The 15,853-nt window shown below is 42.5% G+C and overlaps 3 protein-coding genes and 1 non-coding gene across 8 annotated transcripts in view; 1 reads left to right on the top strand and 3 right to left on the bottom strand.

Annotated features, from left to right (window-relative positions):
* LOC112245989 (rRNA methyltransferase 2, mitochondrial-like) overlaps positions 1–15,853 on the bottom strand; it is a 227,643-nt gene that overhangs the window by 177,636 nt on the left and 34,154 nt on the right. The gene's annotated exons all lie outside the window — the stretch shown is intronic.
* On the bottom strand, positions 75–158 carry LOC112243044. The gene has a single exon (XR_002952559.1). It is a non-coding gene; the product is annotated as a small nucleolar RNA SNORD35 (small nucleolar RNA).
* Positions 1,920–9,202, top strand: LOC112225734 (apoptosis regulator BAX). Of its 3 annotated transcripts, none has more exons than XM_042327429.1 (6): positions 1,923–2,206; positions 2,349–2,432; positions 7,415–7,579; positions 7,673–7,808; positions 8,030–8,134; positions 8,243–9,202. In XM_042327429.1, exons 2-6 carry the CDS (start codon positions 2,413–2,415, stop codon positions 8,339–8,341), a joined length of 525 nt encoding a protein of 174 aa, XP_042183363.1. In that variant the 5' UTR covers positions 1,923–2,206; positions 2,349–2,412; the 3' UTR covers positions 8,342–9,202. The 3 variants fall into 3 exon arrangements, with proteins under 3 accessions (XP_042183362.1, XP_042183363.1, XP_042183361.1); XM_042327427.1 differs by lacking the exon at positions 2,349–2,432 and adding an exon at positions 5,473–5,521 and having other exon boundaries at positions 1,925–2,206; XM_042327428.1 differs by lacking the exon at positions 2,349–2,432 and having other exon boundaries at positions 1,920–2,206.
* Positions 8,649–15,853, bottom strand: part of LOC112226021 (mitogen-activated protein kinase kinase kinase 14) — a 22,282-nt gene continuing 15,077 nt past the window's right edge. The window contains 11 exon segments of the mRNA XM_024390207.2: positions 8,649–10,479; positions 10,481–10,621; positions 10,773–10,873; positions 11,056–11,197; positions 11,366–11,478; positions 11,624–11,944; positions 12,026–12,176; positions 12,322–12,482; positions 12,603–12,710; positions 14,009–14,137; positions 15,649–15,778. Of these exon segments, the coding sequence (XP_024245975.1) occupies positions 10,456–10,479; positions 10,481–10,621; positions 10,773–10,873; positions 11,056–11,197; positions 11,366–11,478; positions 11,624–11,944; positions 12,026–12,176; positions 12,322–12,482; positions 12,603–12,710; positions 14,009–14,137; positions 15,649–15,778 (1,521 nt within the window). The 3' untranslated portion in view covers positions 8,649–10,455.

Here is a 15,853-nt window from a genome sequence, read left to right as displayed (position 1 = left end):
TTTCCACTCATGAAACATGGGACCAACAGGTTACATATATATTTTTGTTCAGTATGGATGCCAAAAGCCCTCCTATAACTGCATCAGTGTTGCCATTAGGCAGTGTCGTCAGAACCTCATAGGCTAGGAAGACCATCGTGAGAAAAACACCATTTGCAGGTAAATCAATGCATTTTGAAATAGACCTGACTACAGAGAAGCAGTGATCGGATAGGATGTACTAGCAAGATTTACTATCTATGAAGCTGACCATAATGAAAGTTAAGAAAAGTCAGAGCTAGCTATAATCAAAAGCAGAGCAAAATAACTAGGTAGCTAAAAACAATAGCCGTATAAAGTCCATGACATTTGGAATCCACAAGTTGAGAAAGTAGACAGCTGAGTTTAGCCAGCCAGCCAATATAGCATAAACTAAACTATGGGCTATAGGCTTTTTCAGTACCTTAACTTGTGGGCCCGTGGCAGTATTTGGTATTTCGGATGACTGACGTGCCCAAAGTAAACTGTCTGTTACTCAGGCCCAGAAGCTAGGATATGCATATAATTGGTAAAATTGGATATAAAACACTGACGTTTTCAAAACTGCTAAAATAATGTGTGAGTATATATAACACAACTGATATAGCAGGCAAAAACCCAAGGAGAATCCATCTGGGAATATCTTTTTTATTTGAGCTCACCACTCATAATGGCTGCCTATGGGAATATCAAAATAATACCTTCCAGATTGCAGTTCCTAGGGCCTCCAGTAGATGTCAGTCTTTAGAAAGTGTTCCAGGCTTGTTTTATGAAAAAGTTAGCTAGAATTTGTAGTTTTTCTAAGTGGCTCCCATTTTGGCACCACGTCAGTGAGAGTGTGTACATCATTATCTATCTCCGGTAATTAACGTAATATTCTGCCTTAAATTGTGTCATTTATTTACATATTAGGGTACCTGATGATTGATTAGAAACGCTGTTTGAGTTGTTTGGACGAAGTTTATTGGTAACCTTTGGGATTCATTTGTATGCATTTTGAACAAAAGAAACAGGTGGCTTACTGAATCAAGAGCACCAACTAAATTGACTTTATTGGGATATAAAGGACTTTATCAAACATAAGTACCATTTGTTATGTAGCTGGGACCCTCGGGATTGCAAAAAGAGGAACATCTTCAAAAGGTAAGTGATTTATTTTAAAGCCATTTCTGACTTTAGTGACGCCTCTGCTTGGTTGGAAAATGTTTAATGCTTTTGTAAGTGGGGCGCTGTCCTAAAATAATCACATGGTATGCTTTTGCCGTAAATCCTTTTTTGAAATCTGACAACATGGATGAATTAACAAGAAGTTCATCTTTTAAACGATGTAAGGCACTTGTATTTTTATGAATGTTAGATGTTTAAGATTTTGTATTCGGCGCGCTCTGATTTAACCGGATGTTGACGAATTTGATCCCGGTAACGAGATTTCCGCTCGAAAAGGACTGTGCTTCTCGCGCATTCATTTATCTAGCAATGACATGTTTCAGTTATTAACTCTGCCATAAAGTATACTTTGATTATCAGTATACTTTGTATTATCAGTATACATCAGTATACTTTGATTATAAACTACAGATGAAGCATACGCCCAATGCTGTAAAGGCCAAGTTAGCAAACGTCCTAGCTGGATCTCCGACAACGCGCTCCACACAGCACCGGGCCTGGAACCATAAAACAATTAAGGGCCCAGTCTACTTTGAGATTTCAATCGCATGCTTTTCCGCTTAACTGAGGCTATTTATTGTACGCCATGATACTTTTTTTCTATCAAAAAATCACATTCATTTCGCCACGCTGTTTTGCTGAACGTACTTGTGCGTCCGCCCTCTTTGCCAGCCGAGTCGTAAAGAGAACTAAGCATGCGCGTGACGGACAGAAGTCAGAAAGGACAGGATATGACGTTTAAGAAAGGGCAAGGCAAAAGCGGAACGTTGGATTCCATTTGTGTCAAAGTATTTGTATTCATTGCTAATTAAACTTGCTGTAATTTAAGTATTTTGTAAATTGGCTACTCATAAATATTATTGGCCTTCTACATAGTGCTCTTGCAAGCTGGAATTCGTGAACGAGCAAAACGAAGCCACTCCTCTGGTACTGTAAACATATGTCACATGACTGCAGGCGGACGCGGACTCAAAGTAATCTTAGTACAAGATGGCAGCGCTGTCGGGAGGAGGCGATTCAGGTAAGTGACATGACTATGATAAACACAATCGATACGGAACCGTGGTACTGATATCGTAATTATCGTGAGCCGGAAGGAAAAGTATTTGTCACGATTTAGCTTACTTGTTAAATAATTGATTTTTGTTGTCGGTTGGACCTAGCCGCGTCGAGCTAGCCAGTCAACGAGCAACATAACATAACACCCATCCATCCCATCTCTGAAACATGCCCGTACACATGACTGGGTAAGCTAGCTACCTAGGAAAGCTACATTATTGTTTTCTAGCTGTTCAACTGGGGGAAAAGTGTTCAAGTTAACTTTTTTACTTTTCTCATCAAGCTAGCTTTTAAGCCTGTATGTGATAAACAGTTAATTGGTATTTACATATACAGCCCAAACATTTGTTTTGGATATTCGGTTTTCACACGTCAATAGCTATTGAACCAAGCATGCCATGACATGGAGTATTGTAACGTTATATTCTTAATCAGGGGAGGATGGAGAGCAATCGACAACTTTTGTGTGTAAATCTTACATCTTTTTGAAGATTGTAATCTGAACCGAATTTGAAATTCATACAGAAAATGCTCTGGATTATTATCCATCCTAAATCTGATTTAGAACATTTTAATTGTCATTGCATGCTTGGTTCAATAGCTATTGACGAGTAAAGCGAATATCCTATATTAAACAACCTTTACCTTGGTATTGAACCATATACAGTTGAAGTCGGAAGTTTACATACACTTATGTTGGAGTCATTAAAAGTTGTTTTTCAACCACTCCACACATTTCTTGTTAACAAACTAGTTTTCAGACAGATTATTTCAATTCCAAAAAATGATGTCATGGCTTTAGAAGCTTCTGATAGGCTAATTGACATCATTTGATTCAATTGGTGGTGTACCCGTGGATGTTTTTTAAGGTCTACTTTCAAACTCAGTGCCTCTTTGTTTGGCATTATGGGAAAATCAAAAGAAATCAGCCAAGACATCAGAGAAAACAATTGGAGACCCCCACAAGTCTGGTTCAGCTTTGGGAGCAATTTCCAAACACCTCTGAAGGTACCACGTTTATCTGTACAAACAATAGCACGTAAGTATAAACACCATGGGACCACACCGATGTCATACCGTTCAGGAAGGAGTCTCGTTCTGTCTCCTAGAGATGAACATACTTTGGTGCGAAAAGTGCAAATCAATCCCAGAACAACAGCAAAGGACCTTGTGAAGATGCTGGAGGAAACGGGTACAAAAGTATCTCTTTCCACAGTAAAACAAGTACTATATTGACATAACCTGGAAGTCCGCTCAGCAAGGAAGAAGCCACTGCTCCAAAACCGCCATTAAAAAAAGCCAGACTATGTTTTGCAACCGCACATGGGGACGAAGATTGTAATTTTGTCCTCTGGTTTGATGAAACAAAAAATAGAACTGTTTGGCCATAATGACCATCGTTATGTTTGGAGGAAAAGGGGGGAGGCTTGCAAGCTTAAGAACACCATCCCAACCGTGAAGCATGGGGGTGGCAGCATCTTGGTGTGGGGGTGCTTTGCTGCAGGAGGGACTGGTGCACTTCCCAAAATAGATGGCATCATGAGAGAGGAAAAGGATGTGGATATGTTGAAGCAACATCTCAAGCCATCAGTCAGGAAGTTAAAGATTGGTTGCAAATGGGTCTTCCAAATTGACATTGACCCCAAGCATTTTTTTTTTGTTCTCCTTTATTTAACTAGGTAGGCAAGTTGATAACAAGTTCTCATTTACAATTTACAAGCATACTCCCAAAGTTGTGACAAAATGGCTTAAGGACAACAAACTCAAGGTATTGGAGTGGCCATCACAAAGCCCTGACCTCAATCCCATAGAAAATGTGTGGGCAGAACTGAAAAAGTGTGTGCGAGCAAGGAGGCCTACAAACCTGACTCTGTTATACCAGCTGTCAGGAGGAATGGGCCAAAATTCACTTTACTTATTGTGGAAAGCTTGTGGAAGGCTACCCAAAACATTTGACCCAAGTTAAACAATTTGAAGGTAATGCTACCAAATACTAATTGAGTTTATGTAAACTTGTGACTCACTGGGAATGTGATGAAAGAAAAACTGAAATAAATCAGTCTCTGTACTATTATTCTGACGTTTCACATTCTTAAAATATAGTGGTGATCCTAACTGACCTAAGAGATTGAATTTTAATCTAGGATTACAAGTCAGGAATTGTGAAACTGAGTTTAAATGTATTTGGTTAAGGTGTATGTAAACTTCTGACTTAAACTGTACCTACCAGCTCTCTAAAAAGTTTGTTAAACAACACTTTCCTGGAGATATTTTGTCTCAAATCTCGAGCAGGTGAAAGACAAACCACACAGACAATCGGTATAGTAAGTTTAAATTAAAGTTTATTCAACATTCTGGAAAGGAACATTTACATGATTTTGCAGGCATTTGTTTCAGGCTGTATATACCAATTGTGTATTACAGACTGATTAGTTAGATTAGTATGTGAGTGCTAGGTAGCTGTGTTTTTAATTAGTATTTTAGTAATTTAGCAGACGAGCTCATCCAGAATGATTTACAGTTAGTACTTATGTACTTATTTTAAGATAGCAAGGTGGGACAACCACATATCACAATCATAGGAAAGTACATTTTTCCCTCTAAAGTAGGGGGCTGTGCGATTATTTAAGATACTCTTTAAAGGGGTAGGGTTTCACTGGTTTTCAGAAGATGGGCAGGGGGAAGCTGGTTCCACCGTTAGGGTGCTAGGACACAGAAGTGCTTGGACTGGGCTGAGTGGGAGCTGCCCTCCTGTAGGGGTGGGAGGGCCAGATGTGGCAGTCTGAGTCTTTGTACTTAATTGTTGTCATTCCAGAAACATCATAGACAACTAGCCTAACTGCAGTACATCTTGGACCATGTCAGCTGACAAGTCAACTTCTGAAAATGAGCCAGCTGGTGTTTTAACTGTTTTACATGAATTAATGTCACACTGAACTGGTCATGAGACATGCATACTTCAGTAGCTACTTGTTCAAGAATATCTTTGTGTGTCACATTTCAAACATGTTTAGAACATTACATCATATTTTATGACGGCCCAGTTTCGATTTGACAGACACGCATACATTAGCCTGGCTGACGCTACCCACGTGACTCAGTCAGGAGGACTTCAAGAATTCAGTATTTGCCAGACTACCCACACATTGGCATGGTCTTAAATTGCCTCTACCTGCCCTTGGTTTATGTCCTGGTAGTACTGACTCCAGTGCTGCTTTGTGTTCTCAGGTAATGGAACTGATCAGGTACTAGAACTGGGAAGAACATTACTGACAGAGTGAGTATACCTTCATGTTTACTCTTGAATTAGATCTTTATTCACATTTGTCTGATTTAATCAGGCTGTAATACACAATTTAATTGGTAGATATAGCCTGAAACATTGGAGTGCCAAATCATGTAAATGTTCCTTACAAGCCAGAATGTTGAATCAATTTTCATTGATACTTGCATTACCGGTTGTCTGTGCGGTTTGTCCTTCAGATGCTCGAAATTTGAGACAAAATTTCCACAGGGAAATATTGTTTACCAGACTTTTTAGAGATCTGCAAGGTATATGGTTCTGGTGTGTATTTTCATTCTACTGACATAGGTACACTTCAACTGCGAGAGACGGAATCTAAAACAAAAATCACGTATGATTTTTAAGTAATTAATTTGCATTTATTGCATGACATAAGTATTTGATCGCCTACCAACCAGTAAGAATTCCGGCTCTCACAGACCTGTTAGTTTTTCTTTAAGAAGCCCTCCTGTTCTCCACTCATTACCTGTATTAACTGCACCTGTTTGAACTCGTTACCTGTATAAAAGACACCTGTCCACACACTCAATCAAACAGACTCCAACCTCTCCACAATGGCCAAGACCAGAGAGCTGTGTAAGGACATCAGGGATAAAATTGGAGACCTGCACAAGGCTGGGATGGGCTACAGGACAATAGGCAAGCAGCTTGGTGAGAAGGCAACAACTGTTGGTGCAATTATCAGAAAATGGAAGTTCAAGATGATGGTCAATCACCCTCAGTCTGGGGCTCCATGCAAGATCTCACCTCGTGGCTATCAATGATTATGAGGAAGGTGAGGGATCAGCCCAGAACTACACGGCAGGACCTGGTCAATGACCTGAAGAGAGCTGGGACCACAGTCTCAAAGAAAACCATTAGTAACACACTACGCCGTCATGGATTAAAATCCTGCAGCGCACGCAAGGTCCCCCTGCTCAAGCCAGCGCATGTCCAGGCCCGCCTGAAGTTTGCCAATGACCATCTGGATGATCCAGAGGAGGAATGGGAGAAGGTCATGTGGTCTGATGAGACGAAAATAGAGCTTTTTGGTCTAAACTCCACTCGCCCTGTTTGGAGGAAGAAGGATGAGTACAACCCCAGGAACACCATCCCAACCGTGAAGCATGGAGGTGGAAACATTCTTTGGGGGTGCTTTTCTGCAAAGGGGACAGGACAACTGCACCATATTCAGGGGAGGATGGATGGGGCCATGTATCACGAGATCTTGGCCAACAACCTCCTTAGTAAAAGCGTTGAAGATGGGTCGTGGCTGGGTCTTCCTGCATAACAACGAACCAAAACACACAGCCAGGGCAACTAAGGAGTGGCTCCGTAAGAAGCATCTCAAGGTCCTGGAGTGGCCTAGCCAGTCTCCAGACCTGAAACCAATTGATAATCTTTGGAGGAAGCTGAAAGTCCGTATTTCCCAGCGACAGCCCCGAAACCTGAAGGATCTGGAGAAGGTCTGTATGGAGGAGTGGGCCAAAATCCCTGCTGCAGTGTGTGCAAACCTGGTCAAGAACTACAGGGAACGTATGATCTCTAATTGCAAACAAAGGTTTCTGCACCAAATATTAAGTTCTGCTTTTCTGATGTATCAAATACTTATGTCATGCAATAAATGCAAATTAATTACTTAAAAATCATAATGTGATTTTTCTGGATTTTTGTTTTATAATTCCGTCTCTCACAGTTGAAGTGTACCTATGATACAAAATTACAGACCTCTACATGCTTTGTAAGTAGGAAACACTGACGATTTTTGCAGGTTATCAAATACTTGTTCTCCCCACTGTACCAGTTAATTGTTTGTTACAGCCTGATTAATCAGACAAGGATCAAAATATACTAGCTTGTTGTTTAGCCGGGACCCTCTCTTCGCAGTTTCATCTACGAGCGGGTTCTTCGCCATGCTGACAGCAGTACTCAGTTGTCAGTGACACGGACCCAGTTGGGCGGGAGTGAGCTGTGTGACCCCAACCACAAGAAACTGGCCCTTTGCCTGCAGCAGATTGGAGATGAGCTGGATGGCAATACACAACTCCAAAGGTATCTTAAATCAAGGACTTAGAAAGGGACTTTGCTTAAATTGACCTCTGGAATTTGTACAATACTCAGAGCATCTCTTGTTTTCCCCTTCAGTATGTTAAATGATACTGCACTCCAGCCCAGCCATGATGTTTTTATGAGAGTGGCCCGTGAGATCTTCTCTGATGGAAAGTTCAACTGGGGCAGGGTGGTGGCACTTTTCTACTTTGCTTGTCGGCTGGTCATCAAGGTGAGGGTGGAGAGTGGTAGTATTTTATTTGGCTCTCCTTTCTCTCTCAATCATTCTCGTGCTCTCTTGTCCTCTGTTAGACAAAGGAAACAGGGCTCATCAGTCGGAATAGAGTCACTTTTGTAAATCGCAGCGCTTGGAATGGAACTGAAATTTACACGTTTTGGGATGAGTTGGCTTCTTCGTTGTGCAATAAGACTGCATTGTCTTTCTCTCCTCAGGCTCTGTTGACCAAGGTCCCCGACATCATCAGAACCATTATCAGCTGGGCTACAGACTACCTGCGAGATCATGTGATCAACTGGATTAGGGATCAGGGTGGCTGGGTAAGGAATCAGTAGATGTGCTTTCCCCACATTGACATGTTTTTTACAGATGTCTTTTTGAAATTGTGGTGATGGTTGAAGACAATGGTGTCTCTTCCTAATTCTTAGGAGGGAATCCGTTCCTACTTTGGCACTCCCACCTGGCAGACCGTGGGGGTGTTCCTCGCTGGAGTTCTTACTACTGTGCTGGTCATCCGCAAGATGTGAGGGGGAGGAGAGCCTAAGAGAAGAAAGGACAAAGGGGGGGACATAAGACTGGGGGAAACTGGGTAGTAGAGGTAGACATGTGGGGGTAAATGGGAACTGTTTCGGGGTGAGGAAAAATAGTTGGGGATGGAAAAGCAGCAACGTTTGGACCACTCTTTCCCACCCTCCATCCATCAATGGCAAAGGATTGAGTCAGATTCAAGGTTTTTCTTGCCTCTGTTCCCTACGCTGAAATATGTGAGCAGCTCTTGACCGCACACACAGGAGAGAAGGATGGAAAGAGATGTGTAGAGACTCGGCCAGGGCACATCTTTTAATTAATTTATTTTTTTATTTCTTGCAAACAAACAAGTCGCTGCATGACATTTTGTTGCTTAAGTCTAATGACCCCCCCCCCAGGTCAGCCATGAGAATCTGCTATGCTTTCCTCCTGTGCTTTATTTCTGTTGCACTTTTCTTCCATTGAGTCTCCTTTTTCCCATCTGATCATTCTTCCTCCCTCTCTTCATGGTATCTCTTTGCTGGAGTATGCATTTTGGGGTGTGTGTCTGTGATTATTTACGCGTGATCATAGGATCAACAGATGTTCCAAGTACGTGTGTGTGCGCACATTTCTACTGCAGACACACAGCACTGTCCTTCTCTCACAGATGTTTACCTCTCTCTCAGCATAGTGTTCAAAGTACTGTATTCTATGGTGGGCTATTTAAAAGCAGACCATACCATAATCCTTTACAATCAAATGCTCTTTTTATACACCTTGTTAATGTGTTTAAATAAGGAAACTTTCTTATTTCTTTTAAGTTGTCAGTGCCTTGGTCCTTTTTTCTTCTTTTCTACAATAAATTGCTTTGATATTCACTTTTTCTATATCTTTTGTAAAACTCTTGTCCCCCAAAACCAATCTTTTTGCAGTGACACTTGTTTGTTTTTTTGTATGTTGTAATATGAACATAAAATAAAAAAGTTTTATGGATTGCAATCCTTATTAGGCTGTGACAAGATTGTGGGGTGTGAATGAGATTAATTTAAAACTACTGCCTTGCTTGTACCCTAATTCTCAACTGGGAGCATATTTAAACAGTGTCCAGTAGTAGTTGGATTGAATCTTTCCTCTTGATCAGCAAATTGATATGAAATACTCCACAGAGTACAGCTTTTATTTCATGACATGATTCAATGTTCCTGTAAGGTTAACATCTCAGCCCTGTGCACATCTTATTGGCTCAGTGCTGTTGTTGGGTGTGCTCTAGCGAAATCTAGAAAAGGGCTGTCGTTTTCGGTGTATAAAATTATGCTAGGTTTACAATATTGGACTTTCCATACCTTACTTTGAGAAGGCAGTTGTAGCTTATTCACATGAACCATTTTCTCTAAAGAGAATACTAACACCACACGTGTGTGTGTGCACTCCTGTAATGTACAGGGATATCCATTTATAAGAAACGCATGACATTTGTCGATTTTATCCTCTACGGGATTAGTGTCCCGCTAACATACCTAGAATGACGTAAGTAACATCCAACTATCCAGGACAAACACTTATGTGCAGAAAGCTTAAATTCTTGTTAATCTAACTGCAATGTCCATTTACAGATATTACAGTGAAAAAAGACCATTCTATTGTTTGAGAGTGCACAACAACAAAACACATGGCAACTGGTTTCATACATTCACCTCTGAAGGTAAATAATGTACTTACATTCAGTAATCTTTGCTCTGATTTGTCATGAGGGTCCCAGAGATAAAATTGAGCATAGTTTTGTTTAAAAAAAAATACATTTTTATACTCCAATGTCGGAACTGGGTTCTAAAATTTGAACCCCTGCTGTTAATATTCTACATTAATTTCACATTTCCAAAAACTTCAGTGTTTCATTTCAATTGGTATCCAGAATATGCATATCCTTGCTTCAGGTCCTGAGCTACAGGCAGTTAGATTTGGGTATGTCATTTTAGGCGAAAATTGAAAGAAAGGGTACGATTCTAACAAGGATTAGACATAACACACAGTTTGATAAAAAGCAGGATATACTGAGACAGGCGTACAAGAGTGAGTTCACAGTCCTGATGCTTGATGAGACTGCTACCGATGAGTGGGGGGAGTTAATGGCTCAGTCACGAGTCTCCAGCACCCCCCTCCTTGACCCTCCATCTCCAGGCCTGGCAGTAGTCAGGAGCAGGGACACAGCGGAGCAGGAGGCCAGAGTCCTGCACCTCCTCATCATGGGCCACTGGCTCCCGCTCCTGAGTCTCCATGGTGAACACCCTCTCAGAGATCTAGGGGGGAGAGAGATACACAGGTGGTGTAATGAAGGCCTGTGTGTAGTCGCCTGTGAAAAGGACAAGAGCATCAAAATGAAAATATGGTTGTGCACGACTTGTTGTCAGGGGAGGCATATTGAAAACTCAACCATGAGTCCTCACTCACCTGGTCGCTGATCCCCGTGGCAATGTGGCCCACCTTCACCCTGCGTTTCTCTCGTATCCGGATGCTTTGCCCATTTACGCCCGTGATGCAGACGTCAACTCCTGAGCCAATCACAGTGCAGAGAAACAGCCAACATGAGTGCACTGCACATGCTTTCTCAGCATGAGTGATATCGCTATGGGAATGAGGTCCTATCCAGTGTGAAACAATATGACATGATCATCTTATCTAAACATCCTGAGCTGTAGCACCTTCCAGGGTCAGCTAACGAGATGTCGCTCACCCTCAAAGCATCGGGGTGGAGACAGGTGGCTTTGGTGAACCAGCCAGTCCATACTGAGAATCTGTCCGTCTGGTTGGCTGTTGTAGGAGAACACACCGGAGCTGAGGTCGTCACCTGGGCTGATGGACCAACGGCCAGAGTCCTGTAGTTAGGGGAGGAAGGAGACAGGGAAAAGAGAGGGAGAACCGTGAATGGGCTGATTAATGTGACCTGAGAGACCCATATATCAACCCACAGAACACACATTACACACTACAGCTGTTCATATTATCTAACATGTCAGGTAAGGCAGGCTTATATGGTGGGCTACCTTTCTGTCCCATAAGTCCCTGTTGGAGTAACAGTCACTGCTGCTCAGGCAGGACAGTAGCTGCTCCTGGGTTTCTGCTGAGTGCAGCTGAGACAGACTGGTCAGGTAGAACTCTGCAGACGAACAGATGAGGAGCAGTAAGAACAGAAGAGTTGACTTGAGTTGATATAGACACACATAGATATACATCAAGTAAAATGAACTTAGATACACAGATTTACAGATAGCAAACACACAGAATGTTTCAACAACCCTTACCTCTCTCCAGCTTGCGCAGTTCAAGCTCCGATACGTTGGAGGTGATGTCGGCCATCTTGGGATTTTGCCATTCATGGAGTTGTGTCAGTAGAGAGCGAGGTGAGGCTGTCTCCTCTGTGTCTGCCTCACTGCCTTCCTCCTCCTCATCATTGTTCAGCTCCCTGCTCCCTGGGTTCATGGATTCCAGCCATAGCTCAGGGCTCTCCTCAGAGCAGGTGTCTCTGCTAAAGGGTGGCCAGGGCTGGCTAGACTGGCTGGGGCTGTCATCTATCTGTAGGGGCTCCTTATAGGACCCTCTAATGGGGCTGCTGAGTCCTCCCACTAAAGACACACAGTAGGTTAGTTAGTCAGTTATAAAATCTAAGGACTGATCTAAAAACAGTGGTGGTGCTACACCCTCACCTTCTCTCAGAGCTCTGGCTGCTCTTCCCTTGAGCTCCGAGGCGGAGGCCCTCTTGGTGGGCTCCTTCTGGAGCCCCACCTTTATGACATCAGCAGTGAAGGGACTGCAATCGGGCGGGATCTCCCTCAGAGGCGGTGGTTCATTGGCTATCTGTAACCATAGCCACATGAACAATCAATCCACGACACGAAGATTCAATCCAATCGGATGCCTAATATTTTTTTTTAAACATCAAAAGCTACATATGTGTCAGACGTCAAGTGTGAAGACAGGGTGGTGTTGTGTTGAATGATACCTTGAAGTACAGTGGGCGGGAGTAGTATCGTGTCCAGGGCTGGCAGCCATTGAGCATGTGCAGTAACATGCAGCAGCTGCTCCACACGTCTGCTTTGGCTCCGCGGCAGGTTTCCCCTTTCACAATCTCCGGGGCCATGTGTGTCTCTGTCCCCTTCAGATCTGCTTCCACACACATACACAGAGTATACATTCAGACATGACAACCAGGTCAAACACTTTATTGTTTTTGGTGTATCCCCCTTTTTCATCTAGTGGGGGCTTGAGTTCATATTTTGCTACCTCCTTGGGATGCACTTAGGCTCTGTCCACAGATGTCCATTCTCTCAGATTGTCCAAAGTCACACAGAAAAGTGTCCCTCCCATCCTCTGACAGCAACACATTGTCCGCTGCAACACACAGACACACACACACAGACACACACACACACACACACACACACACACACGTTAATCTATGGGTATATACTGGATTTGGTTATTGTTGTTCTATAATTCTGGGATGAGACAGCCATATTTAGCAGCACTGTAGCTATGCAGGCGAGGCAAGGTTCTGGTAACCAGGGGGAAAAAAATAGTCAAATCCAAGTCATGTTGGCTATTAAGAAACAGCTGTTGGGGAAGGAATGAATCTGGGGCTTATAGCATAATATACAGGCAGCAGGTGACTTGGCAAAACCTCCCTGTTGTATCTGTGCCTGTGGTTTGGCATATCTGACACCAGGTGGCATCTGAGCACTGAGCCATGTGGTTCCAACTGTCTATCCTTTGCTCTGTCGCTCTCTCTCTTCCTCTAGTTCTGTCTCTCCCTCTCTCTGGCTGGCGAGCGCATGCGCCCTCTAAAGAGTAGCGGTGAGTCACGCTGTGGGAAATTCCCGGCTTGGCGCGTTCTCAGCCTGTGGTGCTCTGGTTTCACAACACAGGTGCGGGAGATCATGACACGATCTGCGACTCTTGTGTTCCACATAACAACAGCAAAAACAGCAGAGAAACAACTTACTCTCACCAAGGCAACATATGAATCAAAATATGAATATCCTGAATATCCTGAACATCTGCTTCTTCTATTCCTCTTTACATGTCAACTGCCTGTGGCTATGGAACCCTGACCTGTTCACCGAATGTGCTATCTGTTCCAGACCTTAATGATCGGCTATGAAAAGCCAACTGACATTTACTCCTGAGGTGCTGACTTGCTGCACCCTCGACAACCCCCTGTGATTATTATTATTTGACCATGCTGGTCATTTATGAACATTTGAACATCTTGGCCATGTTCTGTTATAATCTCTACCTGGCACAGCCAGAAGAGGACTGGCCACCCCTCATAGCCTGGTTCCTCTCTAGGTTTCTTCCTAGGTTTGGACCTTTCTAGGGAGTTTTTCCTAGCCACCGTGCTTCTACACCTGCATTGCTTGCTGTTTGGGGTTTTAGGCTGGGTTTCTGTACAGCACTTTGAGATATCAGCTGTCAGCTGATGTAAGAAGGGCTATATAAATCAATTTGATTTGATTAGACTTGTCTTGTAGTTACTGTTTTAATATCTGCCATAATCAAACCTAGTTTGAAAATGCATAGTAAGAGTCAGTGTACATGCCCAGGCATTCAGTTACCGTGTGTTTTATGAACCTTCTGCTGTGGTTTTGTTCATAAGTCAGCCATTTTCATTATCTCATGTCTCGGCCTACCCTTTATGTCCAGATGCAGCACTCGTCTCTTCAGCAGGTGTTCCAGCGCCTCAAGGACCTGACAGTGGTAGTGCAGGGCCAGGTCCTCAGGTAGCCGACCACTCTCTTTAATAAGCTGACCCACAGAGCCTAGAAGCAGATAATAGAGAAGAGGGCAGGAGGGGTCAGTGGGTGATGGAAAATCACCTCAAAATCATAGCGGTGATTTGAGGCATCCTTCGAGAAACTCTTAACAGACGTGTCTAGTAGTGATACCCTGGTTGACTCATAACCTGGACGGGTTTAGGGTTATTAAATATTGTGTGGATGAAGGATGGGTGGGTAGCGTGCGGGCAGGTTGAATAATGAGAAACAATACCTGTAAAAAAATCCATAAATGTATAATTCCTGCGCAATTTATATCTATAGGCTACATTGAGGTTGTTGTTTAATTATTTTATGCTATCATGCATTAGTGCATAAACCTAGGGGTCTAACTGTACATATGCCAAATAGCGTACATGTCAATAACCACATGGTTTTGGAAACGGGCCAAAAAGTTTACGTCAATCCAGTAATTTAAATTCAACAAGAGAAAAGCTTTGCAATGTTGAAGATAAAGAGAAAGGAGGGCCAGAAAAGTCATGTTGGGAAAATATTTGGTGAAGTGGTAAAAGTGTGATGATTGTGAGGAGCTATTCAAATTCAACAGTCACAAAAAGAGGACTTCAAATAGGGAAGTTCAAGGGAACTGTAGCCTACTGTTCCGATGGGTTGAATGGAAACTGAAATCTGGACACTGACTGTAGGTCTATAACCTCACATAGCCTTAATATTAACTCCTGCAAAATTAAGGATTTCTTGCAGTAAAATGATACACCAAATGTAGGCAAAATTCTGACTCAGGAACAGGAGTGGAGAAATATGATTTCTTTCTTTCAGCATCTTGAGAGAATGCAAATGCTCAGTTAGTACCTCTACAGATGGTATCTATCTTTATCAGCATCATAAATGCTGATAGTATTTCAACCACGTAAAATATGCATCCAAGCCAAATTGAAATGTTATCAAAAACATGTTGGGTTGTTTTTCACAGCTTTCTACTTCCTTACAACCGGTCAAACTGATGTCATTTGGAAATTTAGCACAGAAAATCGTTCTCCTTTCAATTATTTTTTGGTCTCTAAACGTTTTTGCTCCACGAAAGAAGATGACAGAGAAAAACTCTACCGATGTCAACTAGATTAAAGCATTCATTCTATTGATTTATGACAATCTGGTGAGCAGGGGTTCATTTAGTCTTTGAGGGCAACATATAATGACAGAAGAGAAGCTGCATGTATCTAATTATAGTTGACCAACAAATAGTCTACCAAAATGTTGGAAATTATAAGCTGAAACATATCTAAAATCAGGAAAAAATCCCTTGTCAAAAAAATAATGATATTGTCTTTGACTGTAGCCTACAGAATTTTTCTATATTATAGCGGGTTAGTGTCAGGTGCAGGCCTCAGATTGTCACTTTATCACATATAGTCTTGTGGTTGCGGATGGGTTATTAGCTATTGCGGGTGGGTGAGGGTGAACAAACAGCTAGCCAGCACATAACTAGCGTCTAGGTCACTGCCTGAGATCGAGGTACAGTATAGTGTATAGCTCACCAGCTTTGAGGTCCATGAAGAGGACGACGTAGGGCCCCTCTCTGATCACTCCGAAGAGTTCCACCACGCGAGGAGACTTCAGGGCACTCCACGTACCCACTTCCTCACTACTAAAACTCTTCAGGAGAATCTGGGAGGAAGGAGAGGGAGAAGAGAGTTCAATAGTTATCAATAGTGAGAGATAACACACAGATAATGTATACAC

The sequence above is a fragment of the Oncorhynchus tshawytscha genome, linkage group LG09 (genome assembly GCF_018296145.1).
Source record: "Oncorhynchus tshawytscha isolate Ot180627B linkage group LG09, Otsh_v2.0, whole genome shotgun sequence".
In the NCBI taxonomy this organism is placed as follows: domain Eukaryota; kingdom Metazoa; phylum Chordata; class Actinopteri; order Salmoniformes; family Salmonidae; genus Oncorhynchus; species Oncorhynchus tshawytscha.
This window is presented reverse-complemented; position numbering and strand designations above follow the sequence as displayed.